The sequence below is a fragment of the Erinaceus europaeus genome, chromosome 7 (genome assembly GCF_950295315.1).
Source record: "Erinaceus europaeus chromosome 7, mEriEur2.1, whole genome shotgun sequence".
NCBI classification, from domain to species: domain Eukaryota; kingdom Metazoa; phylum Chordata; class Mammalia; order Eulipotyphla; family Erinaceidae; genus Erinaceus; species Erinaceus europaeus.
In genome coordinates, this window is record NC_080168.1 from 71192941 (window position 1) to 71217375 (window position 24435).

Genomic DNA, 24435 nt, shown 5'->3' on the forward strand with positions numbered 1-24435 from the left:
CTGATAAGACAAGGCAAACCTTTGGGGTTACTCCTGTCCCTCCTTGCTCAACCTCTCAGTAGACAGAGACTGACAGGATAGATGCACTCCTCAGGTCAAACCCTGCCAAGCTCAACCACATCCTCACAATTTCCCGACATTTGTAAGTTGTGTGTGTGTGTGGGGGGGGTGTAGGAACACAGACCTTTGATAGTAGGTGCAGTATGAAACTATCCCCCTGCAATATTTTAATTATTTTAAACCTCTACTGAATCACTAATAAAAAGAATAGGAAAGGGGCCAGGTGGTGGCGCACCTGGCTAAGCACACACATTACAATGCTCAAGGATCTGGGTTCAAGCCCCTGGTCCCCACCTTCAGTGGGAAAGCTTCATGAGTGGTGAAGCAGGTCTGCAGGTGTCTCTTTGTCTCTCTCTCCTGCACTATTTCCCCCTCCCCTCACAATTTCTCTCTGTATCTATTAAAAATAAATAAATAAAGATAAAAAATTTAAAAAATAGGAAAGGGGGCTGGGTGGTAATGCAGCGGGTTAAGTGCACATGGTGTGAAGTGCAAGGACTCTTGATCGAGCCCCTGGCTCCTATAGGAGGGTCGCTTCACAAGCGGTAAAGCAGGTGTCTTTCTCTCCCCCTTCTATCCTCCCCTCCTCTCTTGATTTCTCTCTGTCCTATCCAACAGCAACAACAACAGCAATAACAACAATAATAGTAACAACAACAATAACAACAAAGAAAACAAAATGGGAAAAATGACCTCCTGGAGCAGTGGATTCATAGTGCAGGCACTGCAGGCTAGTGATAACCCTGGAGGCAACAAAAAAAGAAAAAGAATAGGAAAACATATGGAAGAATTTATACAATCAATGTTTCTGGTAGTTTGATTGCCTTTATTTGGAAATGTGCAGACAGAGTTACTGGCATGAAAAAACTTGCCTGACTGGGAGTATGGACCAACCAGTCAATGCCCATGTTCAGCGCGGAAGCAATTACAGACCTTCCACCTTCTGCAACCCACAGTGACCTTGGGTCCATACTCCCAGAGGGTTAAATAATGGGAAAGGGAGGGGATGGGATATAGAGATTTGGTGGTGGGAATTGTGTGGAGTTGTACCCCTCCTATCCTATAGTTTTGTTAATTTCTCCTTTTTAAATAAATAACTAAATAAAAAAGAAAAAACTTGCCTGTGCTGTCAATCTGTAATAGCCCAAACATGGAAGCAACCCAGGTGCCCAACAGCAGATGAATAGCTGAGGAAATTATGGTTTATGTATACAATGGAATACTACTCAGCTACTAAAATGGTGATTTCACCTTTTTCACTCCATCTTGCATGGAGCTTGAAGGACTCATGTTAAGTGAGATAAGTCATAAACAGAACGATGAAATGGGTTGATCTCACTCACAGGCAGAAGTTGAAAGACAAGATCAGAAGGGAAAACACTAAGCAGAACTTGGACTAGAGTTAGTGTATTGCACTAAAGTAAAGTAAAACACTGGAGTGGGGAGGAGGATTAAGGTCCTGGAGCAGGATGGCAGAAGAGGAGCTAGTGGGGATTGTATTGTTTTGTGGAAAACTGGGAAATGTTATGCATGTACAAACTATTGTATTTTACTGTCGACTGTAAACCATTAACCCCCCCATAAAAAAATTTTAAAAACTTTCCTGTGCCCAGCCAGTTGAAGATTTATTATTTGACTATTGTTTATTTTAATTTGTTGATTATTTATTGATTTATATTTCTTTTAAATTTTTTTCCTTTTTCTTTTTTAAAATTTATTTAAGAAAGGAGACAATAACAAAATCATAGGATGGAGGGGTACAACTCCACACAATTCCCGCCACCCAATCTCCATATCCCATCCCATCCCCAATAGCTTTCCCATTCTCTATCCCTCTGGGAGTATGGACCCAGGGTGGTTGTGGGTTGCAGAAGGTGGGAGGTCTGGCTTCTGTAAATGCTTCCCTGCTGAACATGGGTGTTGACTGGTCGATCCATACTCCCAGTCTGCCTCTCTCTTTCCCTAGTATGGTGAGTCTCTGGGGAAGCTGAGCTCCAGGACGCATTGGTGGGGTCTTAAATTTTTTAAATATTTATTTTCCCTTTTATTGCCCTTGTTTTTTTTATTGTTGTTGTAGTTATTATTGTTGTTGCTATTGATGTTGTCATTGTTGAACAGAGAAAAATGGTGAGAGGAGGGGAAGACAGAGATAAAGATAGACACCTGCAGATCTCCTTCACCTGTGAAGTGACTCCCTTGCAGGTGGGGAGCCGGGGGCTCGAACCGGGATCCTTACACCGGTCCTTGAGCTTCATGCCACGTGCGCTTAACCTGCTGCGTTATCTACCACCCGACTCCTGATTTATATTTCTTAATTAATTATTAGAGAGTGAGAGATAAATAGAGAGGGAGTGAGAGAAGAGAAAGAGAGACACCTGCTGGACTAGTCCACAACTTGTAAAACCTCCTACTTACAGGTGGGAACCTGGGTCTTGGACCTGGATCCTTATTCACAGTAACATATGTGTTCTACTGGGTCTGTTACCTCCCAGCCCTTCCAGTAGAAAATTTAAACTATATACAGTATTTCAGTCCAGAGAGTACCACAGTTGTTTCTGAGCTCTAAAGAAGACAACAAACATCAGAGAGTGCTGGTGATACACATTTTGTTTTTTAAGGGTTGAGTGATTGAGTGACTGAGTGAGTGACATGAGAGCACTGCTCTGGCATATACAGTGCTAAGGATCAAAACTGAGATTTTTGGCAACTAAGTGGTGGTTCATCCAGTAAAGCACACATTTTTACCACGTTTGGAAGACCCAGGTTCAAGCCCCTGGTCCCCTCCTGCAGTGGGAAAGCTTCACATGTGGTAGAGCAGTGCTGCAGGTGTTTCTCTCTCCCCTCTCTCTACTTATTTCAATTTCTATAAGGAAAGAAAGGATTGAGTGGGGTTTTGGAATCATCAAGCAGTCACCAAGCTCCATCTACATCCCTACAAAAAATAAATCAAGTAAAACAGAAGGAGTGGGGTTGGGGGAAAGTTAGCATAATGGCTATGCAGAAGACTTTCCAGTCTGAGGCACTAAAGTCTTAGGTTCAATCAGCCACACCTAGAAGGAAGTCTGTAATCATTATTCACAATAGCCAAAAAGTGGAAGAAGCTGAATGCCCACTGACAGATAATTGGCCAAAGAAGTTATGAGAGGGGGCTGGGTGATGGCGCAGTGGGTTAAGTGCACATAGTACAAAGTGTAAGAATCTGCTCAAGGATCCCAGTTTGAGCCCCTAGCTCTCCACCTGCGGGTGTGTGTGTGTGTTTCTTCACAAGGTGAAGTAGGTCTGCAGGACTATCTTTCTCTCTCTTTCCCCCTCTCTATCTCCCACCTCCCTCTCAATTTCTCTTTGTCCTATCAAAAATAAAATTATGAGAGGGGCCAGGTGGTGGAGCACCTTGAAAAGAGAACCTGTTACAATGCTCAAAGACCAGGTTCAAATCCCCAGTCCTGTCCTGAGTGAGCAGAAGCAGTGCTACAGGTGTTTCTCTCTCCCAGTCCCCCCCTTCCCTCTCAATTTATCTCTGTGTCTAATCAAAATAAATAGATGAATAAAATAAAGTAAAATAAAGTAAAGTAAAAAAGAAGTTATGGGAAAAAAAATAAAGTGCTACTCTGCAATCAGAAAAGATGCTATTTTATCCTCTGGGGTAAAATGAATGGAACTGGAGGTGATTATGCTGAGCTAAATAAGAGATGAAAGCCTTAACTCTTGCTCTATTCTATTCTATTGATGGGGAAGGCTCACAAAACAGGCCTGGATGGGGCCCGTAAGCTGTCCTTTGGCTTCTGGAGTCTGTGTTAGCATGTTCACCACTCCTTTGCAAGGAGTTCCTGTAAATGAGCACCCTTTTCATTATATTTGTCTACTGATTAACTAGACAGGAAAAGAGACACAGAGAGACAGAGAACCAGAACATCACCTTGGTGCATATGATGTCAAGGATTGAACTCAGGACTCCTCATGCTTGCGAGTCCAATGCTTTGTCTGCTGTGCCATCTCCTGGGCCACCTTAAGTATAGATTTAAAAAAATATTTATTTATTTATTCCCTTTTGTTGCCCTTGTTTTTTATTTTTGTAGTTAATGTTGTTGTTATTAATGTCGTCATTGTTGGATAGGACAGAGAGAAATGGAGAGAGGAAGGGAAGACAGAGAGGGGGAGAGAAAGACACTGCAGACCTGCTTCACTGCTTGTGAAGTGACTCCCCTGGACAGACAACCCCACCAATGTTCCTGAAGCTCGCTTCCCCATCACTCTGGCACATGGGATGCTGGAGACAAAACGAAGGCTCTCATGCTTGAAAGCTCAACATTTTATCCACTGCACTACCTCCCACACCACCTAGTATAGTCTTTTGTTTCTATTTTTAAGATTTATTGATGTCCTAGGAGGTGGTATGATGAATAAAGCACTGGACTCTCATGCATGAGATCCTGAGTTCAATCCCCAGCAGCACACATCCCAGAGTGATGCTCTGGTTCTCTTTATCTCTCTCCTTTTATTTCTTTCATTAATAAATAACATAGTTTTAAAAATCTTTTTATGGGGCTGGGTGGTAGAGCACCTGGTTGAGCACACATATTACAATGCGCAAGGACCTAGGTTTGAGCCCCCAGTCCCCACCTGCAGGGGGAAAGCTTCACAAGTGGTGAAGCAGTGCTGCAGGTGTCTCTCTCTCTCTCTCTCTCACCCTCTCTATCCCTCCTGTCCCTCTCGATTTCTGACTGTCTCTACCCAATAAATAAATAAAGATAATAAAAAAATTTAAAAAGTTATTTAAACCATTAATCCCCCAATAAAGAAATATTAAAAATCTTTTTATTTATTTATTATTGGATAGAGACAGAGAGAAATTGAAAGGGGTGGGGGACAGAGACAGGGAAAGAGACAGAGAGACATCTGCAGCCCTGTTTCACTACACATGAAGCTTTACTCTGCAGGTAGGGACCAGGGGCTTGAACATGGGTCCTTATGCACTGTAATGTGTGCACTTAGCCCAGTGCGCCACTGCGTGGCCCTCTAGAGTATTTTTTCCTTTTTTTTTTTTAAATTTATATAAAGGAAACATTGACAAAACCATAGGATAAGAGGGGTACAACTCCACACAATTCCCACCACCAGAACTCTATATCCCATCCCCTCCCCTGATAGCTTTCCTATTCTTTAATTCTGGGGAGTATGGACCCAAGGTCATTGTGGGATGCAGAAGGTGGAAGGTCTGGCTTCTGTAATTGCTTCCCCACTGAACATTGGCATTGACAGGTCGATCCATACTCCCAGCCTGTTTCTCTTTTTCCCTAGTGGGGTGGGGCTCTGGGGAAGCAGAGCTCCAGGAATATTGGTGGGGTTGTCTGTCCAGGGAAGTCTGGGTGGCATCATGCTAGCATCTGGAACCTGGTGGCTGAAAAGAGAGTTAACATACAAAGCCAAATTGTTGACCAATCATGAATCTAAAGGTTGGAATAGTTCAGATGAAGAGTTGAGGGCTCCTGCATTTTGTAGATAGCTAGTAGGCATATTTTACTTGTATTACAAAGGGTCTGTGGCTATACTACTTTTTTTTTTCCCCCTGAAACTGAAATCTGATATGCAGGTGGATTTAAGTTATTGTCTGGGGGAGACGATGTCATGCCTGGAAAAAGGACAAGAAAGCTGGATCAGGAAAAAGAGCAGTTCCCTAATCTGGGAAAGGTGTATAAATATTGTTGACTGTAAACCCCATCAATTTGATGTGATCTGGGGCCCATATTAGGCTTAGGAGCCTATGTGACCTCTGCATCCCTGTAGATCTGAGCTCATATTCTGTGGTTATGAGTAGGAACGTTGCAAGCTGCCCCAATATCATTACCCATATTCCTCAGGTGTAGCATAGAGTATGCTATCCATCCTGGGTTGAGGGTGAGGGTGGATGTTTGTCTTCATGGGGTGGGGGTGGGGTGGGGGGTGGGGTGGGACACAGTCTTTTGGTGGTGGTAATGGAGTTTATGTACACTCCTATTTTTTAAAAAGATATATACGAGGTTGCTTTACGGCTCTTCATGTGTCTCTCTTGGGGGTCTACATGCCTCCATGGCATGGAATTTCCTCTCCATCTCTCTCCATACTCTTTCTCAATAAATGTTCAGCTCCCTGAAATGTGACTGTCTCTTGTGATCCCATGTAGAATTCAGTCCAGAACTTCAAGGGAGAGAACTGGGGAATGGCCTCAGGTAGCTGCTCCCTTCCCCCAACATTTTATGTTGATCCACAAAGTAGTGAATGAGTTTCAGGAGAGTTTTCTTTCTTTCTCTCTCTCTCTTTTCAAATTTATTTATTTATTTATTTATTGGGTAGAGACAGTCATCAATCAAGAGGGAAGGGGGAGATATAGAGGGAGAAAGACAGAGAGACACCTGCAGCTGGTTCACTGCTTGTGAAGCAACCCCCCTGCACGTGGGGAGCTAGGGGCTTGAACCGGGATCTTTGCTCCAGTCCTTGTGCTTAACCTGCTGCACTACTGCCCGGGCCCCATTTCTTTCTCACACTTTTTTTTTAATTAAAAAATTTTTTTTTCAAATTTTTTTTTTTTTAACCAGAGCACTGATCAGCTCTGGCTTTTGATGGTACAAGGGAGTTGAACTTGGGGCTTCAGAGTCTCAGGCATAGAGTCTCTTTGCATAACCATTATGCTATCTACCCCTGCCCCCTTTTCTTTCTTTATCTCTTTACTACTATTTCTTTACTACTCTCTCTGTCACTGCTCTGCGTCCTGCATTTTTCCAAGGAGAAGCTGCCCTCAAGATGTGGAATTGACTGAGAAGCCCTGATTAAGTTTGCTCTGCTAAAACTGCTGGGAAGAATGGGCTGGCAGCTCCCACTGCAGGGCTTGGCTGATTCCGCTGCTGCTAAGAATCCAGGGAGACTCTGAGAGGTGCTCCCTCTCTCTGCCTCAATCTGTCAGATCTCAGTCCTTACCTGGAAAGCCCTGGTGTGAAGCTGAGGGCTCAGTGAATGGAAAACCTTTCCTTCATTGTGACTGTGAAAGTTACAAGAAAACACCTTTGGGTCTGCAGGGCGAGAAGGTCAAGTACACTGAAGCATGGAAGGAATTGTCCCAAAGTCTGGAAGAAATGGGGCAAGAGCTCAGGATGGTCTTGTCACCAAACTGGAAAATAGCCTAACTAAGAGTGAATGTGGGAAGTGGGTAGGAGCTGGAGACAGGGAGAAAGAGCCGGGAGGGGGCCAGCACACAGAAGGGAAAGGGCTTTGTGTTACAACTGAGCATGACCTCACTTCAGTGACAAGGTGGGTCTGATGGACAAAAAATGGGCAGGTCCTAGAGAGGAGAGTCCAGGCCCCTGAGTGTGAGAGACTCCCTGGGCCCTAGGAGGGCAGGGGCTCTCAGATGCAGGTGGCAATATGTGTGGGTTTAATTCCCATTAGCTTGTAGGCCAAGCTGTGCTCTTAGAGGGAAGCAGGACAGTATCCCTGTACATTCTAGGAGTTCACCCTTAATGGACACAATGACCATGAACTGGACAGACATTGATCCTGGAACCAGTTGGATTAAGGAGGTATGAGAAAACAACCAGGACCTGTCAAGAGTATTTCAGGAAGGTCTCAACTGGAAGTTGCAATCTCACTGGTTTAAGGAAGTCTCTTAATTCTTGGGAGCCTTGGGAGCAAATGCTGGAGTCAACAGCACCAGACTTAAAGGTTATCAAAGTTCTTCATTGACTTCATTGATTGTATGGTTCAGCCCAGTGATGTACATCTGCTGTGGCCAAATGCACAACCTGCCATGAAAGCAAGTGAGAAGAAACCAATGGAACAGAGAAGTGGGTATTAACAAATTTATGTAATCTGTAAATAAATTATACCTATGTTATCTGTAAACAGAATATAATACTGAATTTTCATCATGGGAGTCGGGCTGTAGTGCAGCGGGCTAAGCACAGGTGGCGCAAAGCACAAGGACCGGCATAAGGATCCCGGTTCGAACCCCGGCTCCCCACCTGCGGTGAAACAGGTCTGCAGGTGTCTATCTTTCTCTCCTCCTCTCTGTCTTCCCCTCCCTCTCTCCATTTCTCTCTGTCCTATCCAACAACGACAACAACAATAATAACTACAACAATAAAACAACAAGGGCAACAAAAGGGAATAAATAAATAAAATAAATATAAAAAAATCAAAAAAAAGAATTTTCATCATGTAAAAAAACAAAAAGATACATTATTGTGGCTCGTGGTGGTGAACCAGAACATTACTTGGGCACATACGGTGCCCGGAATTGAACTTGAGCTCATACTTTATAAGAGTCTAGTACCTTACCCACTATACCACGCCCCAAGCCACCCAAGTGTAGATTTCCTTTAAAAAACATAAAAATATTTTTATAGGTACATGATGCGCACATGTGCCAGCACCTCATGCTTGAGAATCCAACATTTTACCCACTAAGCTACCTCTTAGGTCACCAAAAGGTGCAGTTACTATTGGGGGGTGGGGGTGAGAGCCCCAGAGAACCCCCCACACACACACACACACACAGGCATTGCTAGCAAAACCAGAGACCCCAGCATGAGCGCAGCGCCGCCTCCACTGCGCCCCCTGCCGGCCGCCGAGCTCGGGGCAGCGTCTGAGCACAGGAGGCGCAGTGGCGATGCTCTGCGGGCTCCATCCTTCCCGGGTTCCCGGTCGGCGCCTACGCCGGGCCGGGGCTCGGGGGAGCGTTCTGGCAAGGGCCCCAGACCAAACCCCGCACAGCAAGGAACCCTCTCCAGGGCCCGGCTCGGCGGGCTCGGGCTGCGAGAACGCGCGGCCGCCGCTTGGCACCGCCCCCCGGGAGCGCGCGGGGCGCGGGGCCGCGCGGCGATTGGTCAGCGGCGGCGCCGCTCCCAGAATACCCCGCATGGCGCGTCATTGAAGAGAGACCATGATGGCGGCGGCGCTGGGGCCCCCAGAAGTCATCGCTCAGCTGGAGAACGCGGCCAAAGTTTTGATGGTGAGGGCGCCGCGCGCCGCGCGCCCCGGCCTCCCCAGAGCCCCGGCTCCCCGGGCCAGGCGTGGCCGTCCGCCGGCCGGACGAGCCTCGGGAGCCCCAGAGAGCTCTGCAGGCGCTGGCGGCGGTGGCGTGGCGCAGGCTTCCCCAGCAGACTTTGCTCTAGCCCGGGTCTCCCGTCCGGGCTGTCCCTTCCCCTGGGGGCCCGGCAGCCCGGCCAGCGGGGCGCGAGGCTGCGGGCGGCGGGCTCCCGGGCGGCAGGCTCGACCCGCACCCTGTCCGGCGCGCCGGCGGAGACCGAGGCGGGCGGCGAGGTCGGGCTGTGCGAGTGGCTGGTCCCGGGAGGGCAGTGCTGTCCCGGCCCAGAGCAGCGAGTTGCCTGCAGCCGGCTCGACCCCGGGGCCCCGAGCCCTTTCTGATGTGCAGTCACCTCTTGGGAGCCGCAGCCGGCGCAACACGTGGAGGGAGCGAGGGAGGGAATCCCGGGACCAAGGTCATCGGGGCGCAACTTTGTCAGCTCCCAGCTCTCTGCGGGTCGCCTGCTCTGCAGGGCTGAGGCCACGGTGCTGGCTGACGGGTCTCCTAGCAGACCCCAGACAGTTTGGTGAGCAGGTGATTCCCCTCCGGATCTTTAAAAGGCCGAGTCAAGGGATAAAAGTCTTTCACAAAGGAAGTTGAAGTTAAGGATAAGTGACATTCAGTGACTCAGTGAACTCTGTCTGCATCTGCTAGCTCAGTTTTGTTTTCTGTAGACTTCGCAGGATTGTGTTATTTCTTAGAAGCTCGTTTTACCTGAGTTGGTGCAGCCTTTCTAAATCTAATCCAGTGCTTGTTCTAACTATTGCCCCTTGGCCTCATGTTTTGGTGTTTGGGTTCAGTGTTCATGCATACATATTTGATGGTGAGGATGTTATATATAACATGGCCTGTGGTTCTGTTTCTCAAGTTTTGCTTTTGCGCACACCACCAGATGAAATTGAGCCGTTGAATTAAAAGCAGAATTTACTTGCTTCATTCAGTTATGGTTTTGTCACAAAGCTAAGTAAGTAGAGAATGTTCTCGGATTATGGCAAATAAAGTCTGGGAAAAACTAGCTAGTATACACACACAACACACTTTCTCATACAGTTCTTAAAATCCCGAACATACTGCATTTCCTGAATTCCATTTTCTTTCGACACTAGAGGGTATATATGACTCAAAAAACACTGCTTTAGTCTTATCTTACTGTTAAGCTAAAGCTTTTTTTTTTTTTTTTAAGATAAGAGAGATTAAACGTGACCAGACCTCCAAAGCTTTCTTCAGCGGGGTGGCGACTGGGCTAGAACTTGGGTCACGCACATGGCAGAGCAGTGTATTATCCAGTTTGACCAGCCCAAAACTAGTTTGTTTGTTTTTTTACCCTTGGTATTTATGCTTGTACTTTTATTTATGCTTCCCTCTTTCCTAGCAAAACTAATTTTACCACCAGTGAAAGAGCAGCTGAGAAGACTACATTACAAATACAGTTCCTTGAGAAGCACACTGACTATATGCATATATTGAGCTTGATTTTTTTTTTTTTAAGTCATTCTAGCATTTGGGAAAATGACTAATGGGTAGAGCATTAGACTTTCATGCCTGAGGCTCCCAGTTCAATCCCCAGCCCTGCTCTGGCGTTTCCCTCCCTCCCCTCCCTCTCTCTTTCAGTCTCATGTGAAATTCATGAGAGAAGAATTTTCATGTGTTTGTTTTAAAACCCAAGTGAATTTCAATATGTTTAAATGCATCTTTAGTGAAAACAGTTTAGATCAGGTCTCTTAGCTATTATTGTATGTAGTGGGCCGCAATTAGTACCGTGAAAGCATCTGCAAAATTGTAGTGCTATATAAAAAACTCTTATTCTAGTCTCATGTCAATCCCATGGAGTAAGTGGGAGATGACATATTCTTAGACTTCATTAATGAGAGAATCAGATACAGTGAATGTTTTGCCTGTGGGTCAGCCTCTGATTTGACTGTGGACTCCAACAGCTGGCCATTCATTCATTTTAAAGCATTTCTTCAGTATGTAGATTTAAGGAGACAGGAAAGACCAAGTTTGTTTTGAAGGGAGGCATAGGTAAAGCTGTTAGCAACCTTTAAGTAAAGTGTTAGTAGACAGAAATATTATCAGTGTTCTGTGAAAGTATAGAGGAGGGGTGTCTTTCTCAAATTGAACTGGGGACCTTCTTGGAATAAGTTTTCTTTTAACTGAGGATGAAGGATAAATTGGCAGTTTTCCAGTTTCTAAGGGATGTTTCAGATAGTTACGTTTCTTTTCTTCCTAGACTTGTGTATTTCTCTTGATACAGTGTATTTGGGAAATATTTGGCAATTTTTTTAGCAGATACTTCCTGAGCCCCTTTCCTGTGTATAAAGTACAACACTTAAAAGTGCACATGTTACAATGCACAAGGACTCAGGTTTGAGCCCCTAGTCCCCACCTGCAGGGGCAAAGCTTTGTGAATGGTGAAGCAGTGCTGCAGGTGTCTCTCTCCCCCTCCCCTCTTGATTTCTGACTGTCTATCCAACACATAAATAAAGATAATTAAAAATATTTTTAAAAAATTTGGCAGCCTGGAAGGTGACACATTAGATAAAAGTATTGGACTCTTGAAGCATGAAGTCTTGAGCTCAGTCCCAGGTCCTGTCTGCCAAAGTGAGGTTGCTCCTGTCTTTCTTATAAATAAATAGTTTTTAAAATATATATATATTTTATCTATTAGGCAGAGACAGAAACTGAGATGGAAGGGGGAGATAGAGGGAGAGAGACACTTGCAGACCTATTTCACCATTTGTGAAGCTTTGCCAGTGGGGACTGGGGACTTGAACCCAGGTCCCTGTGCACAGTAATGTACATTCAACCAAGTGTGCCACTGCGAGACCCCAAATAAATAATCTTTTAAAAAGCATTGTTTTTGTTGGTAATAACATACATGCCATAAAATTAAGAATTTTGTAATGTGTGAATTCAACCAGGTACACCACCACCACCGAGCCCCATAAAATTTAGAATTTTGATTAGCTTACTATTGGAAAGCATCCATTAAGCAAGCATTTATATTTATTTCAGCTTTGTCTTAATTTCTGCTGTGGCACAAGAGATTAAGAAGTGGGCATGGGGGCCGGGTGGTGGTACACATAGTGTGAAGCACAAGGACCCGCTCAAAGATCCCTGTTTGAGCCCCCAGCTCCCCACATGCAGGTTGCTTGAACCAAACCCCCAGCTCCCCACATGCAGGTTGCTTGAACCAAGCCCCAGTGATAATCCTGGAGGTGCAAAAACAACCAGCCAAACAAACAAAAACTGAAATGGGCACTAACAGCATCATTTTCTCAAAAAGCTAGTTAGCATGACATTTTTATTTACAATTCATTCAGTTAATTTTTTTATATTTTTATTTATTTTCCCTTTTGTTGCCCTTGTGTTTTTTTTATTGTTGTTGTAGTTATTATTGGTGTTATTGATGTTGTTATTGTTAGATAGGGTAGAGAGAAATGGAGAGAGATGGGGAAGACAGAGAGGGAGAGAGAAAGATAGACACCTGCAGACCTGCTTTACCGCTTGTGAAGCGACTCCCCTGCAGGTTGGGAGCTGGGGGCTCAAACTAGGATCCTTAAGCCTGTCCTTGCACTTCGCACCACATGCACCACTATTGCCCGACTCCCCAGTTAATTATTTTTAATGCCATGTAGCCCTCTAGGGCCCTGTGCACACACACCTTTACTTAGCTGCCTCCCCAGTCTTAACTGTTTTATTCTATATTTTTGAGAGAGGGTGAGGGAAATACACCAAACACAACTTCACCAGCTGTGGCCTTTCCTTGGTGCTATCTGTGGTGCTTCCAGATGGTATGGGGCTTAAACCCAGGCCTCACTCATGATAAGATATGCCCTTTACCCCCTGAGCATATCCTGGCCCCTTGAAATGCATATTTTTCATGTAAACCCAACTGACTGAAGCATAGCTTGTGGTCCAGAGAACAAGTGTGAGGAGATCTTTGAAATAATCCATAGATACCTCAAAAGACAGCTGGTAAAATTGAACAGCAATGAAGGGACTACTTAATGAGATATATATATGAAAAAGTTCTTTGAAATCCCTATGAAATGATAATATTTGTAGGAGTAAAATAGAGTCCTGATAAAACTACTTACTCAGCTCCTTCTAAAGGGTGCTACAGTAGCTAATACAATAAGATAAAAGGAAAGTGCAAACATTAGAAAGGGAAATGTAAAAATGACTGCAATAAAAGATCCTGGTTCGAGCCCCCGCCTCCCCACCTGCAGGGGAGTCACTTCACAAGCAGTGAAGCAGGTCTGCAGGTGTCTATCTTTCTCTCCCCCTCTGTCTTCCCCTCCTCTCTCCATTTCTCTCTGTCCTATCCAACAATGACGGTATCAATAATAACTACAACAATAAAACAACAAGGGCAAGAAAAGGGAATAAGTAAATATTTAAAAAATGCAATAATGACTAGCTTAAAAATGGGAAGAAAATATCTCACTCCATTAATAATAAAGGGGCTCTATGAGTGCTATAGTGATTCAGAATCATGAGGTCCAGAGTTCTATCTGTGGTATTCCATGTGTCAGAGTGGTGTTTTAGTTCATTCTCTTTCCTTATTGTGTCAATAGATAAAATCTTACAAAGAACAAAAACTGTAGTAAGAAATTATAAGACACTTAAAAAAAAAAAGAGTCAGGCGGTAGCGCAGCAGGTTAAGCGCAGGTGGCGCACAGCGCAAGGAACGACATAAGGATCCTGGTTAAGGATCCCGGTTCGAGCCCCGGTGCCCCACTTGCAGGGGAGTCACTTCACAAGCAGTAAAGCAGGTTGCAGGTGTCTGTCTATCTTTCTCTCCCCCTCTCTGTCTTCCCCTCCTCTCTTCATTTCTCTGTCCTATCCAACAACGACGACATCAATAACAATAATAAAAACTACAACAAAAAAACAAGGGCAACAACAAGAAATAAATAAATAAATTTAAAAAAAATCCAGGGACCAAGAAATAACTCACTTGGGTAGGAATGTGCCTTACTTTGTATGAACCTCTTCTTTTTTTTATTTCATTAAAATTTTATTTACTGATTGATATTATTTGATAGGACTGAAAGAAATTGAGAGGGAATGGGGAGAGAGAGAAAAAGAAGGAGACAGACAGATACCTGCAGCACTGCTCATGAAGCCTTCCCCCTGCAGGTGGAGGCTGGGAGCTTGAACCTGGATCCTTGTACATGGTAATACATGTACTTAACCAGGTGCACCACCTAGACCCTGAAACCTGGTTTCAGGCTCTGGTATTACAGGGAAGCACCATAGCATCAAGGGAAGCCCTGCAGATGGTAGCACGGCTGTATCTCTTGTCTGAAATTAATAAGACTTTTAAAACTGGCCCTGGAGAGGTAGAATCACTTTTGTGTGAGTCCATGACACCATACACATGCACACAGGCAACAGTATACTTGTGAAGGAAATTAAGTAACTTACTTGAAGAATATGAAAGATCTGAATTAGCAGCCGGGGAACTTCCACTAAGGCAGGGGTGCAATGGGGAGAGTGTGGAACCTGAATGTTTGAGGTCCTAGATTCAGGTCTTGACACTGCTTATACCAGAACGATTAAATTAAATAAATCATGTCTCTGATTAAATAAATCTTTTTTTAAAATTTCTTTATTGGAGGATTTATGTTTTACAGTCAACAGTAAATACAGTAGTTTGTACATGCATAACATTTCCTAGTTTTCCACATAATAGTACAACCCCCATTAGATCCTCTGTCATCCTTTTCCAGGATCTGTACTCTCCTCCACCACCCACCCCAGAGTCTTTTACTTTGGTGCAATAAAATCTTTTTTTTTATAATCATTTTTTTGTTTTAAGATCTGAATTAAACGAAGGCTGTTTCTCAATTCAGTCTTACTGAGGTAAGCAGTTCCTTCCTAGCTCATCTACAAATTAAATGTAATGACAGAATCCTTTCCACTTCACCCTTAATTTTTTTTTTAAAGATTTCTTTATTTTATTCCATACGAGAGAAAGCAAGGATACCACTTAAGATTCATGAAGGCTAGAACTGGCAGCCTTAGACATACTATTCCTGGAATTCTTTCAAGTGGAGTTATTTCTTAGGCCCTCTCATCTCTTTCTCTACTCCCCCCTAACCTCCTCAGGGTTATCACTGGGGCCCCCTCTCCTCATCTTTTTGAGCAGAGGAAAGCTTGATTAATTAACTATATCTTGCAGAGCATGAGAATGAAAATAACAAAGAACATTAAAAAGAAAAAGAAGGACCTGGGGGGAAGTGCCAGTTATTAGAATGTATTCAAAAGCTACAGTTATAGGCATCGGGAAGATAGCATAATTGTTATGTAAAAGACTTTCATATCTGAGGCTTTGAAATCGCTGGTTTAATCTCCAGCACCATTAAAAGTCAGAGCTGAATATTCCTGGGCCGTGTGTGTGTGTGTGTGTGTGTGTGTATGCATGTATGTGTGTGTGTGTGTGATTAGAATTAAATACATTAAATGTATGTATTTTAAAAGCTACAGTTGTTGGGAACATGGAATGGAAAGTTGGAACTGAAAAACCTGGAAACAGAACTGTGATTCCAATACTTTAGACTTAAAGGTTTGGGGAAGCAGGAAGTGACAGGGCTACTTTTGAGAAGGTTTTGGTAGTTTGGCAGCATGTCACAAAAGTCTTAAATTATCCTCGATCATAGCTATATTCTAACCCCTCCCTTCTTTACACACTCTGGAAATACTTGTATATATACAAATACTGTCACCTGTGGTCTACATGCCTTGCTGTAGCAGAGAATTAAAACAATGCAGATGACTTGTTGGGGTGAAATTGTTGTCTTCCAATGTGTTGAATCTTATGGAACTCTCAAGAATATGTGATAAATGTTTTTTCTAATGCTGAAGATAAATGAGGGGGAAAGTATAGAATAGAATATCTGGACGTACTATTCTTTTTAAAAGACAGTATTTGTCCATGTGTTGCAAGAGTAAGTTGAAGGCTACAGAACTTTCAGAAATGACTAGTGGCTCAGCGGGTGGAGAGCAGGCCTTGCATGTGTGGAGACCCAGGTTTAATGCACAGCAGAGCATGCTATAGTGTCACTCTAGTCTATCTCATGTAAAATAAGTCAGTATACTTCTCTCTAAAAAAAAGAACAGGAAACAGGGCTGGCTTTTACTCACTTGGATAGTGTGCTGTTTTACCATAAGCACGGCTCAGGTTTGAGCCTGGCCCCCAGTGAAGGAAGACTTAACTGGGCAATGAGGTTACAAGTGATGGAAAGCGCTAGTTTTTGTGCATTTATATATCTTGAATTTTTTTTTTTATTGCCACCAGGGTTATTGATGCCCAAACTTTGAATCCAGTGTTCCTGGTGGTCATCCCCCCTTCCTTTCCATTTAATTGGATAAGACTGAGAGAAATTGAGAGAAAAGAGAGGGAGAGAGAGGTACCTGAAGACCTCCTTCAACACTGCTCAAGCAGCTTCCTGGCAGGTGGAGAGTGGGAGATGGAACTTGGGTCCTTGTGCATTGTAATGTACAAACTGGGCGCCACCACTGGACCTCCCTCTTTTAAAAAAATATTTATTTATTTATTTATTCCCCTTTTGTTGCCCTTGTTTTATTGTTGTACTTATTATTGTTGTTATTGGATAGGACAGAGAAATGGAGAGGGGAGGGGAACACAGAGAGGGAGAGAGCTTTGACAGCTCATCTTATTCTCTTTGTCTTGCTCCAGAATCAAAACATTTTTGAAAGCACATATGGCTCCTAATGTCTGAGAGAATCAAGGGTGGCCCTAGTCTTTGTTTTAAAACTATTAGTCATTTTTAGTTTTAGATTTCTGAACACCAGTTAAAATGATGAAGACCATGACATTTTCACCTCCTTTACATACAGATAGCATTTGTTTTTGTGCAAGTATTTCCAAAGGGTGGGTAGCTAGATAACATTTGTCCACTTATAAACCAGCAATTGTATCAAACATAGTTGTTTACATAGACATAAAAGAGTCCACATTTGTATCGTATGCAAACCAGGTTAGAGCCCAGGCACTACTGCATTCACGTTGGAGAAAGCTTTCACACTGTGGTGTCTCTCTGCTTTATGTCTCTATAAAAAAGTACAAGTTGGTTCAGATTTCTGTCACAGAATATTGAGTAATGAAACAAGTCTGGTGTGGTGAAAGACTGAAAATGGCCCATTTCATTGCTGGGGCTTGGTGCCAGCACTACAAGTCCACTGTTCCTGGTAGCCTTCCCCTCCCCCCCTCCATTTTACTGGTTAGGACAGAGAGAGGAAGGGAAGACGGGGAGAGACAGACACCTGCAGACCTGCTTCATCGCTGTGCAGGTGGGGAGCCGGGGGCTCAAAGCGGGATCCTTGAGCAGGTCCTTGTGCTTTATGCGCTTAACCTAGTGTGCCACTGCCTGACCCCCGGAAGTGTGCCTTGTTCTCTCCCTGATCCTGGAGTTTGAAGAAATTTATCTAAGACACAGTGTTTTCCACCTTATCACTGCTGACAATTTAAGACAGGGAATTTTTGTTGTTAGGGTGCTGGCCAGTGCCTTACATGGTCCTCAGCAGCCTCCTGCCCTCTGTGCTCTAGTTGCCAGTAGCATTCCCCGTTGTGACAACCAAAGGTATCCCCAGACATTGTCAGCAGCCCCCTGGGGGACCAGGTCTGTCTCCATTGAGAACCAGCCAATTGAGAATCTCATCACCCCAAGATCTTAGTTCTGAAATTACTTGCCCATGGTCAACTTTCCCATTACTAGTAGAACTAGCCCATTAGAACTGCCTTCAGGGGTAGGAATGTTCACATCTGTGTTGTCTCTACTGTGACAACTGCTAGACACACGTGACAAGCATTTGAAGCATGGCTAGGGCAGCCGAGAAGCTCAACTTCTCATTTATATTGAATTTTTTTTTTATTTCTTTATTGGGGAATTAATGTTTTACATTCAACAGTAAATACAATAGTTTGTACATGCATAACATTCCCCAGATTCCCATTTAACAATACAACCCCCACTATGTCATTCATCATCTTTCATGGACCTGTATTTTCCCCACCCACCCACCCACCCCAGAGTCTTTTACTTTGGTGTAAAACTCCAGTTCCATTTCAGGTTCGACTTGTGTTTTCCTTTCTAATCTTGTTTTTCAACTTCGGCCTGAGAGTGAGATCATCCCATATTCATCCTTCTGTTTCTGACTTATTTCACTCAACATGATTTTTTCAAGGTCCATCCAAGATCGGCTGAAAACGGTGAAGTCACCATGTTTTACAGCTGAGTAGTATTCCATTGTGTATATATACCACAACTTGCTCAGCCACTCATCTGTTGTTGGACACCTGGGTTGCTTCCAGGTTTTGGCTATTACAAATTGTGCTGCCAAGAATATATGTGTACACAGAGCTTTTTGGATGGATGTGTTGGGTTCCTTAGGATATATCCCCAGGAGGGGAATTGCAGGGTCATAGGGTAGGTCCATTTCTAGCCTTCTGAGAGTTCTCCAGACTGTTCTCCACAGAGGTTGGACCAATTGACATTCCCACCAGCAGTGCAGAAGGGTTCCTTTGACCCCACACCCTCTCCAGCATTTGCTGCTGTTACCTTTTCTGATGTATGACATTCTCACAGAAGTGAAGTGATATCTCATTGTTGTCTTGATTTGCATTTCTCTGACAATCAGAGACTTGGAGCATTTTTTCATGTGTTTCTCGTCCTTTTGGATCTCTTCTGTGGTGAATATTCTGTCCAAGTCCTCCCCCCATTTTTGGATGGGGTTATTTGTTGTCTTGTTGTTGAGTCTGGCAAGCTCTTTATATATGTTGGTTATTAAACTCTTATCTGATGTATGGCATGTAAAGATCTTCTCCCATTCTGTGAGGGGTCTCTTGGTTTGGGTAGTGGTTTCTTTTGCTGTGAAGAAGCTTTTTAATTTGATGTAGTCCCATAGGTTTATACTTGCCTTAGTCTTCCTTGTAATTGGATTCATTTCATTGAAAATGTCTTTAAAATTTATGCGGAAGAAAGTTCTGCCAATATTTTCCTCTAAGTATCTGATAGTTTCTGGTCTAACATCCAAGTCCTTGATCCACTTGGAATTTACTTTTGTATTTGGTGAAATACAGTGGTTCAGTTTCATTCTTCTGCATGTTTCAACCCATTGTTTCCAACACCATTTGTTGAAGAGACTCTGCTTTCCCCATGTAATAGTCTGGGCCCCTTTGTCAAAGATTAGATGTCCATAGGTGTGGGGCCTCATTTCTGGGCTCTCAATTCTATTCCACTGGTCAGTGTGTCTGTTCATGTTCCAGTACCAAGCAGTTTTGATGACAATGGCCCTATAATACAGTTTGAGATCTGGGAGTGTGATGCCTCCGGTTCTGTTCTTTTTTCTCAAGATTGTTTTGGCAATTCTAGGTCTTTTCTGGTTCCAGATAAACATTTGTAGCATTTGTTCTATTCTCCTAAAAAATGTGCTTGGGATCTTGATGGGGATAGCATTAAATTTGTAGATGGCTCTGGGTAATATATTCATTTTGATGATGTTAATTCTTCCAACCCATGAACATGGAATATCTTTCCACTTCTTTGTGTCTTTTTCAATTTCTTTGAGTAGTGACTCATAATTTTCAGTATACAAGTCTTTCACTTCTTTGGTTAGGTTTACTCCTAGATATTTTATTGTTTTTGTTGCTATAGAAAAAGGAACTGATTTCTGGATTTCAATTTCTTCTAGCTTAGTGTTTGCATAGAGGAATGCCACTGACTTTTGAATGTTAATTTTATAGCCTGACACCTTACTGTATTGCCTGATGATTTCCAAAAGCTTCTTGCTGGATTCCTTAGGTTTTTCTATGTATACTATCATGTCATCTGCAAATAAGGAGAGTTTGACTTCTTCTCTTCCAATCTGTATGCCTTTAATTCCTTGCTCCTGCCTGACTGCTATGGCAAGAACTTCTAACACTATGTTGAGTAGTAATGGTGATAGTGGGCAGCCCTGTCTAGTACCTGATCTGAGTGGAAATGCTTCCAGTTTTTCACCATTGAGTATGATGTTGGCTGTAGGTTTGCTATATATAGACTCCACTATCTTCAGGAATTTTCCATCTATTCCCATTTTTTGTAGTGTTTTGATCATAAAGGGATGTTGTATTTTGTCAAAGGCTTTCTCTGCATCTATTGATATGACCATGTGGTTTTTGGTCTTGCTTTTGTTGATGTGGTGGATCACATTGATTGACTTACGTATATTAAACCAACCTTGCATGCCTGGGATAAACCCTACTCGGTCATGATGAACAATCTTTTTGATATACTGCTGTATCCGGTTGGCTAGAATTTTGTTCATTATTTTCGCATCTATGTTCATCAGAGATATTGGTCTGTAGTTTTCTTTTTTGGTTGTGTCCCTGTCTGCTTTTGGTATCAGGGTGATGTTGGCTTCATAGAAGCTGGCAGGGAGTATTCCAGTGTCTTCAATCTTCTGGAAGACTGGTAAAGTAGAGGTATTAGTTCTTCTTTGAAAGTTTTGTAGAATTCATTTGTAAAACCATCTGGTCCAGGACTTTTATTTTTGGGAAGATTTTTGATAACTGTTTCAATTTCATTAGCTGTGATGGGCCTGTTCATGTTATCCACTTCCTCTTTACTTAGTTTTGGAAGCTGGTAGGTATCTAGGAAATCATTCATTTCTTCCAGGTTCTCTAGCTTGGTGGCATATAGTTGTTCATAGAAGCCTCGCATGATATGTTGAATTTCTGCAGTGTCTGTTGTGATTTCTCCTCTTTCATTTACTATCCGATTTATTTGGGTCTTCTCCCTTTTTTGTTTTGTGAGTCTGGCTAAAGGTTTGTCGATTTTGTTTACTCTTTCGAAGAACCAACATTTATTTTCGTTGATCTTTTGTATGGTTTTCCTATTCTCAATGTTATTTATTTCTGCCCTAACTTTAGTAATTTCTGTCCTTCTGGTTGCTTTAGGATTCCTTTGTTGTTCTTCTTCTAGGTCTTTAAGATGTGCAATCAGGCTGTTTATTTGTGCCTTTTCTTGTTTCCTAATGTGTGCTTGTATAGTTATGAACTTCCCTCTTAGGACTGCTTTAGCTGTGTCCCAAATATTTTGATAGCTTGTGTCTTCATTTTCATTGAACTCTCGAAACATTTTGATTTCTTCTTTGATTTCCTCTTTGACCCAGAAGTTGTTAAGAAGTGTACTGTTGAGCTTCCACATTTTGGGGCTGTTACTAATCTTTTGTTGATTGTTAAGTGTTAGTTTAATTCCACTGTGGTCTGAGAAGATGCTTGGGATGATTTCAGTGCTCTTGAATTGGCTGATGCTGTCTTTGTGGCCTAACATATGGTCTATCCTTGAGAATGACCCATGTGGATTTGAGTAAAATGTGTATTCCAGTTTCTTGGGATGAATGACTCTGAAAATGTCCAATAGTTCTAGTTTATCTATCTCTTCATTTAGCTCCCTTATGTCTTTACTGATTTTCTGCCTGGATGATCTGTGGGGTGTTGTAGTCCCCTACTATGATTGTGTTACTGTTAATATATTGCTGTAGCTCTTTCAGTAGACATTTGATGTATTTAGATGGCTTCTCATTGGGTGCATAGATATTAATAATTGTTAAGTCCTCTTAATTGACTGACCCTCTGAGCATTAGTGTCCATTCCTATCTTTTTTAATCTTATCTATTTTAAAGTATCATGTCAGATATGAGAATATCTGTTCCTGCCCTTTTTTGTGGGCCATTGGCTTTTATAATAGTTTTCCATCCTTTCACTTTAAGTCTGTGTTTGTCTTGTTGAGTTAGGTGAGTTTCCTGTAGACAACATATTGTTGGGTTGTGTTTTCTGATCCATCTTCCTACTCTGTGTCTTTTAATAGGTGAATTCAGGCCATTGACATTTATTGATATCAAAGATTGAAGCTATTTTAACGCCATTCTTGTAGAGTTTTAGAGTGTTTTGATATATGTCTTATTTGTGGTGGTCTGGTTGTTTATAGGAGACCTTTCAGAACTTCTTTCAGGGCAGGCTTGGTGATGGTTGCTTCCTTCAACTGTTGCTTGTCTGAGAAGGTTTTGATGCTTCCATCTAGTCTGAATGACAGTCTAGCAGGATATAGTATTCTTGGCTGAAAGCCTTTCTCATTGAGCACTCAGTAGATATCTTGCCATTCTCTTCTGGCCTGTAGTGTTTGTATGGAGAAGTCTGCTGCTAATCTTATGGGTTTTCCTTTGTAGGTGACTCTTTGTTTTTCTCTTGCAGCCTTGAGGATCCTTTCTTTATCCTTATTCCTTTCCATTCTAAGTATGACATGTCTTGGTGTCTTTAGATCTGGATTAATTCTGTTTGGGACCCTCTGGGCTTCTTGAATCTTTATGTCTTTGGTGTTGTCTAGACTAGAGAAATTTTCAGCTATTATGGCCTGGAGAATGCTTTCTTCCTCCCCTTCTCTTTCTTCCTCTGGTAAGCCAATAATGCGTATATTGTTTCTTTTGAAGTCATCCCATAGGACTCTGTTGTTGTTTTCAGCATCTCTTAATCTCTTTTTGAGATCTCTTACTTCTTTTTTAGTTGTCTCTAATTCATCCTCAATCTTGCTAATTCTGTCTTCAGCCTCATAGATTCTATTCTCTCTGCCCTCTACTGCTTTCTGGAGTTCATCTATTTTGTTGCCCTGCTCTGATACTGTTTTAGCTTGTTCAGCTAGTTGCCTTCTTAGCTCAGCGATTTCAGCTTTCAGCTCTCTAATAACCATGAGATAATTAGAATTTTCTTCCATTTTCTCATTTGGTGTTCCTGCATTTCTTTTTTTTTTTTTCCCTTTTATTTTTATTTTATTTTTTTTTTATTTAAGAAAGGATTAATTAACAAAACCATAGGGTAGGAGGGGTACAACCCCACACAATTCCCACCGCCCAATCTCCATATCCCACCCCCACCCCCGATAGCTTTCCCATTCTCTATCCCTCTGGGAGCATGGACCCAGGGTCATTGTGGGTTGCAGAAGGTAGAAGGTCTGGCTTCTGTAATTGCTTCCCCGCTGAACATGGGCGTTGACTGGTCAGTCCATACTCCCAGTCTGCCTCTCTCTTTCCCTAGTAGGGTGGGTCTCTGGGGAAGCTGAGCTCCAGGACACATTGGTGGGGTCTTCAATCCAGGGAAGTCTGGCCGGCATCCTGATGACACCTGGAACCTGGTGATGCAAACTCTAGTGTACTTCTGCTTTCTTACTTTGGTGCCATACTCCAAACTCAGTCAATTTCTGCTTTGCGTTTCTACTTCTTTTTTTTTTTTTTTTACATGCATAACATTCCCCAGATTCCCATTTAACAATAAAACCCCCACTATTTCATTCATCATTTTTCATGGACCTGTATTCTCCCCACCCACCCACCCACCCACCCCAGAGTCTTTTACTTTGGTGTAATACTCCAATTCCATTTCAGGTTCGACTTGTGTTTTCTTTTCTAATCTTGTTTTTCAACTTCGGCCTGAGAGTGAGATCATCCCGTATTCATCCTTCTGTTTCTGACTTATTTCACTCAACATGATTTTTTCAAGGTCCATCCAAGATCGGCTGAAAACGGTGAAGTCACCATTTTTTACAGCTGAGTAGTATTCCATTGTGTATATATACCACAACTTGCTCAGCCACTCATCTGTTGTTGGACACCTGGGTTGCTTCCAGGTTTTGGCTATTACAAATTGTGCTGCCAAGAACATATGTGTACACAGATCTTTTTGGATGGCTGTTTTGGGTTCCTTAGGATATATCCCCAGGAGGGGAATTGCAGGGTCATAGGGTAGGTCCATTTCTAGCCTTCTGAGAGTTCTCCAAACTGTTCTCCACAGAGGTTGGACCAATTGACATTCCCACCAGCAGTGCAGGAGGGTTCCTTTGACCCCACACCCTCTCCAGCATTTGCTGCTGTTACCTTTTCTGATGTGTGACATTCTCACAGGAGTGAAGTGATATCTCATTGTTGTCTTGATTTGCATTTCTCTGACAATCAGAGACTTGGAGCATTTTTTCATGTGTTTCTCGTCCTTTTGGATCTCTTCTGTTGTGAATATTCTGTCCAAGTCCTCCCCCCATTTTTGGATGGGGTTATTTGTTGTCTTGTTGTTGAGTCTGGCAAGCTCTTTATATATGTTGGTTATTAAACTCTTATCTGATGTATGGCATGTAAAGATCTTCTCCCATTCTGTGAGGGGTCTCTTGGTTTGGGTAGTGGTTTCTTTTGCTGTGAAGAAGCTTTTTAATTTGATGTAGTCCCATAGGTTTAAACTTGCTTTAGTCTTTTTTGTAATTGGATTC

The 24435-nt window shown here is 42.8% G+C and overlaps 1 protein-coding gene across 1 annotated transcript in view; it reads left to right on the plus strand.

Moving 5' to 3' along the window:
* Positions 1 to 8891: 8891 nt before the first annotated feature.
* XPO4 (exportin 4) overlaps positions 8892 to 24435 on the plus strand; it is a 116857-nt gene continuing 101313 nt past the window's right edge. The window contains exon 1 of the mRNA XM_007529469.3: positions 8892 to 9040. Coding sequence (XP_007529531.2) covers positions 8972 to 9040 — 69 coding nt within the window. The 5' untranslated portion in view covers positions 8892 to 8971. The remainder of the gene's footprint in view (positions 9041 to 24435) is intronic.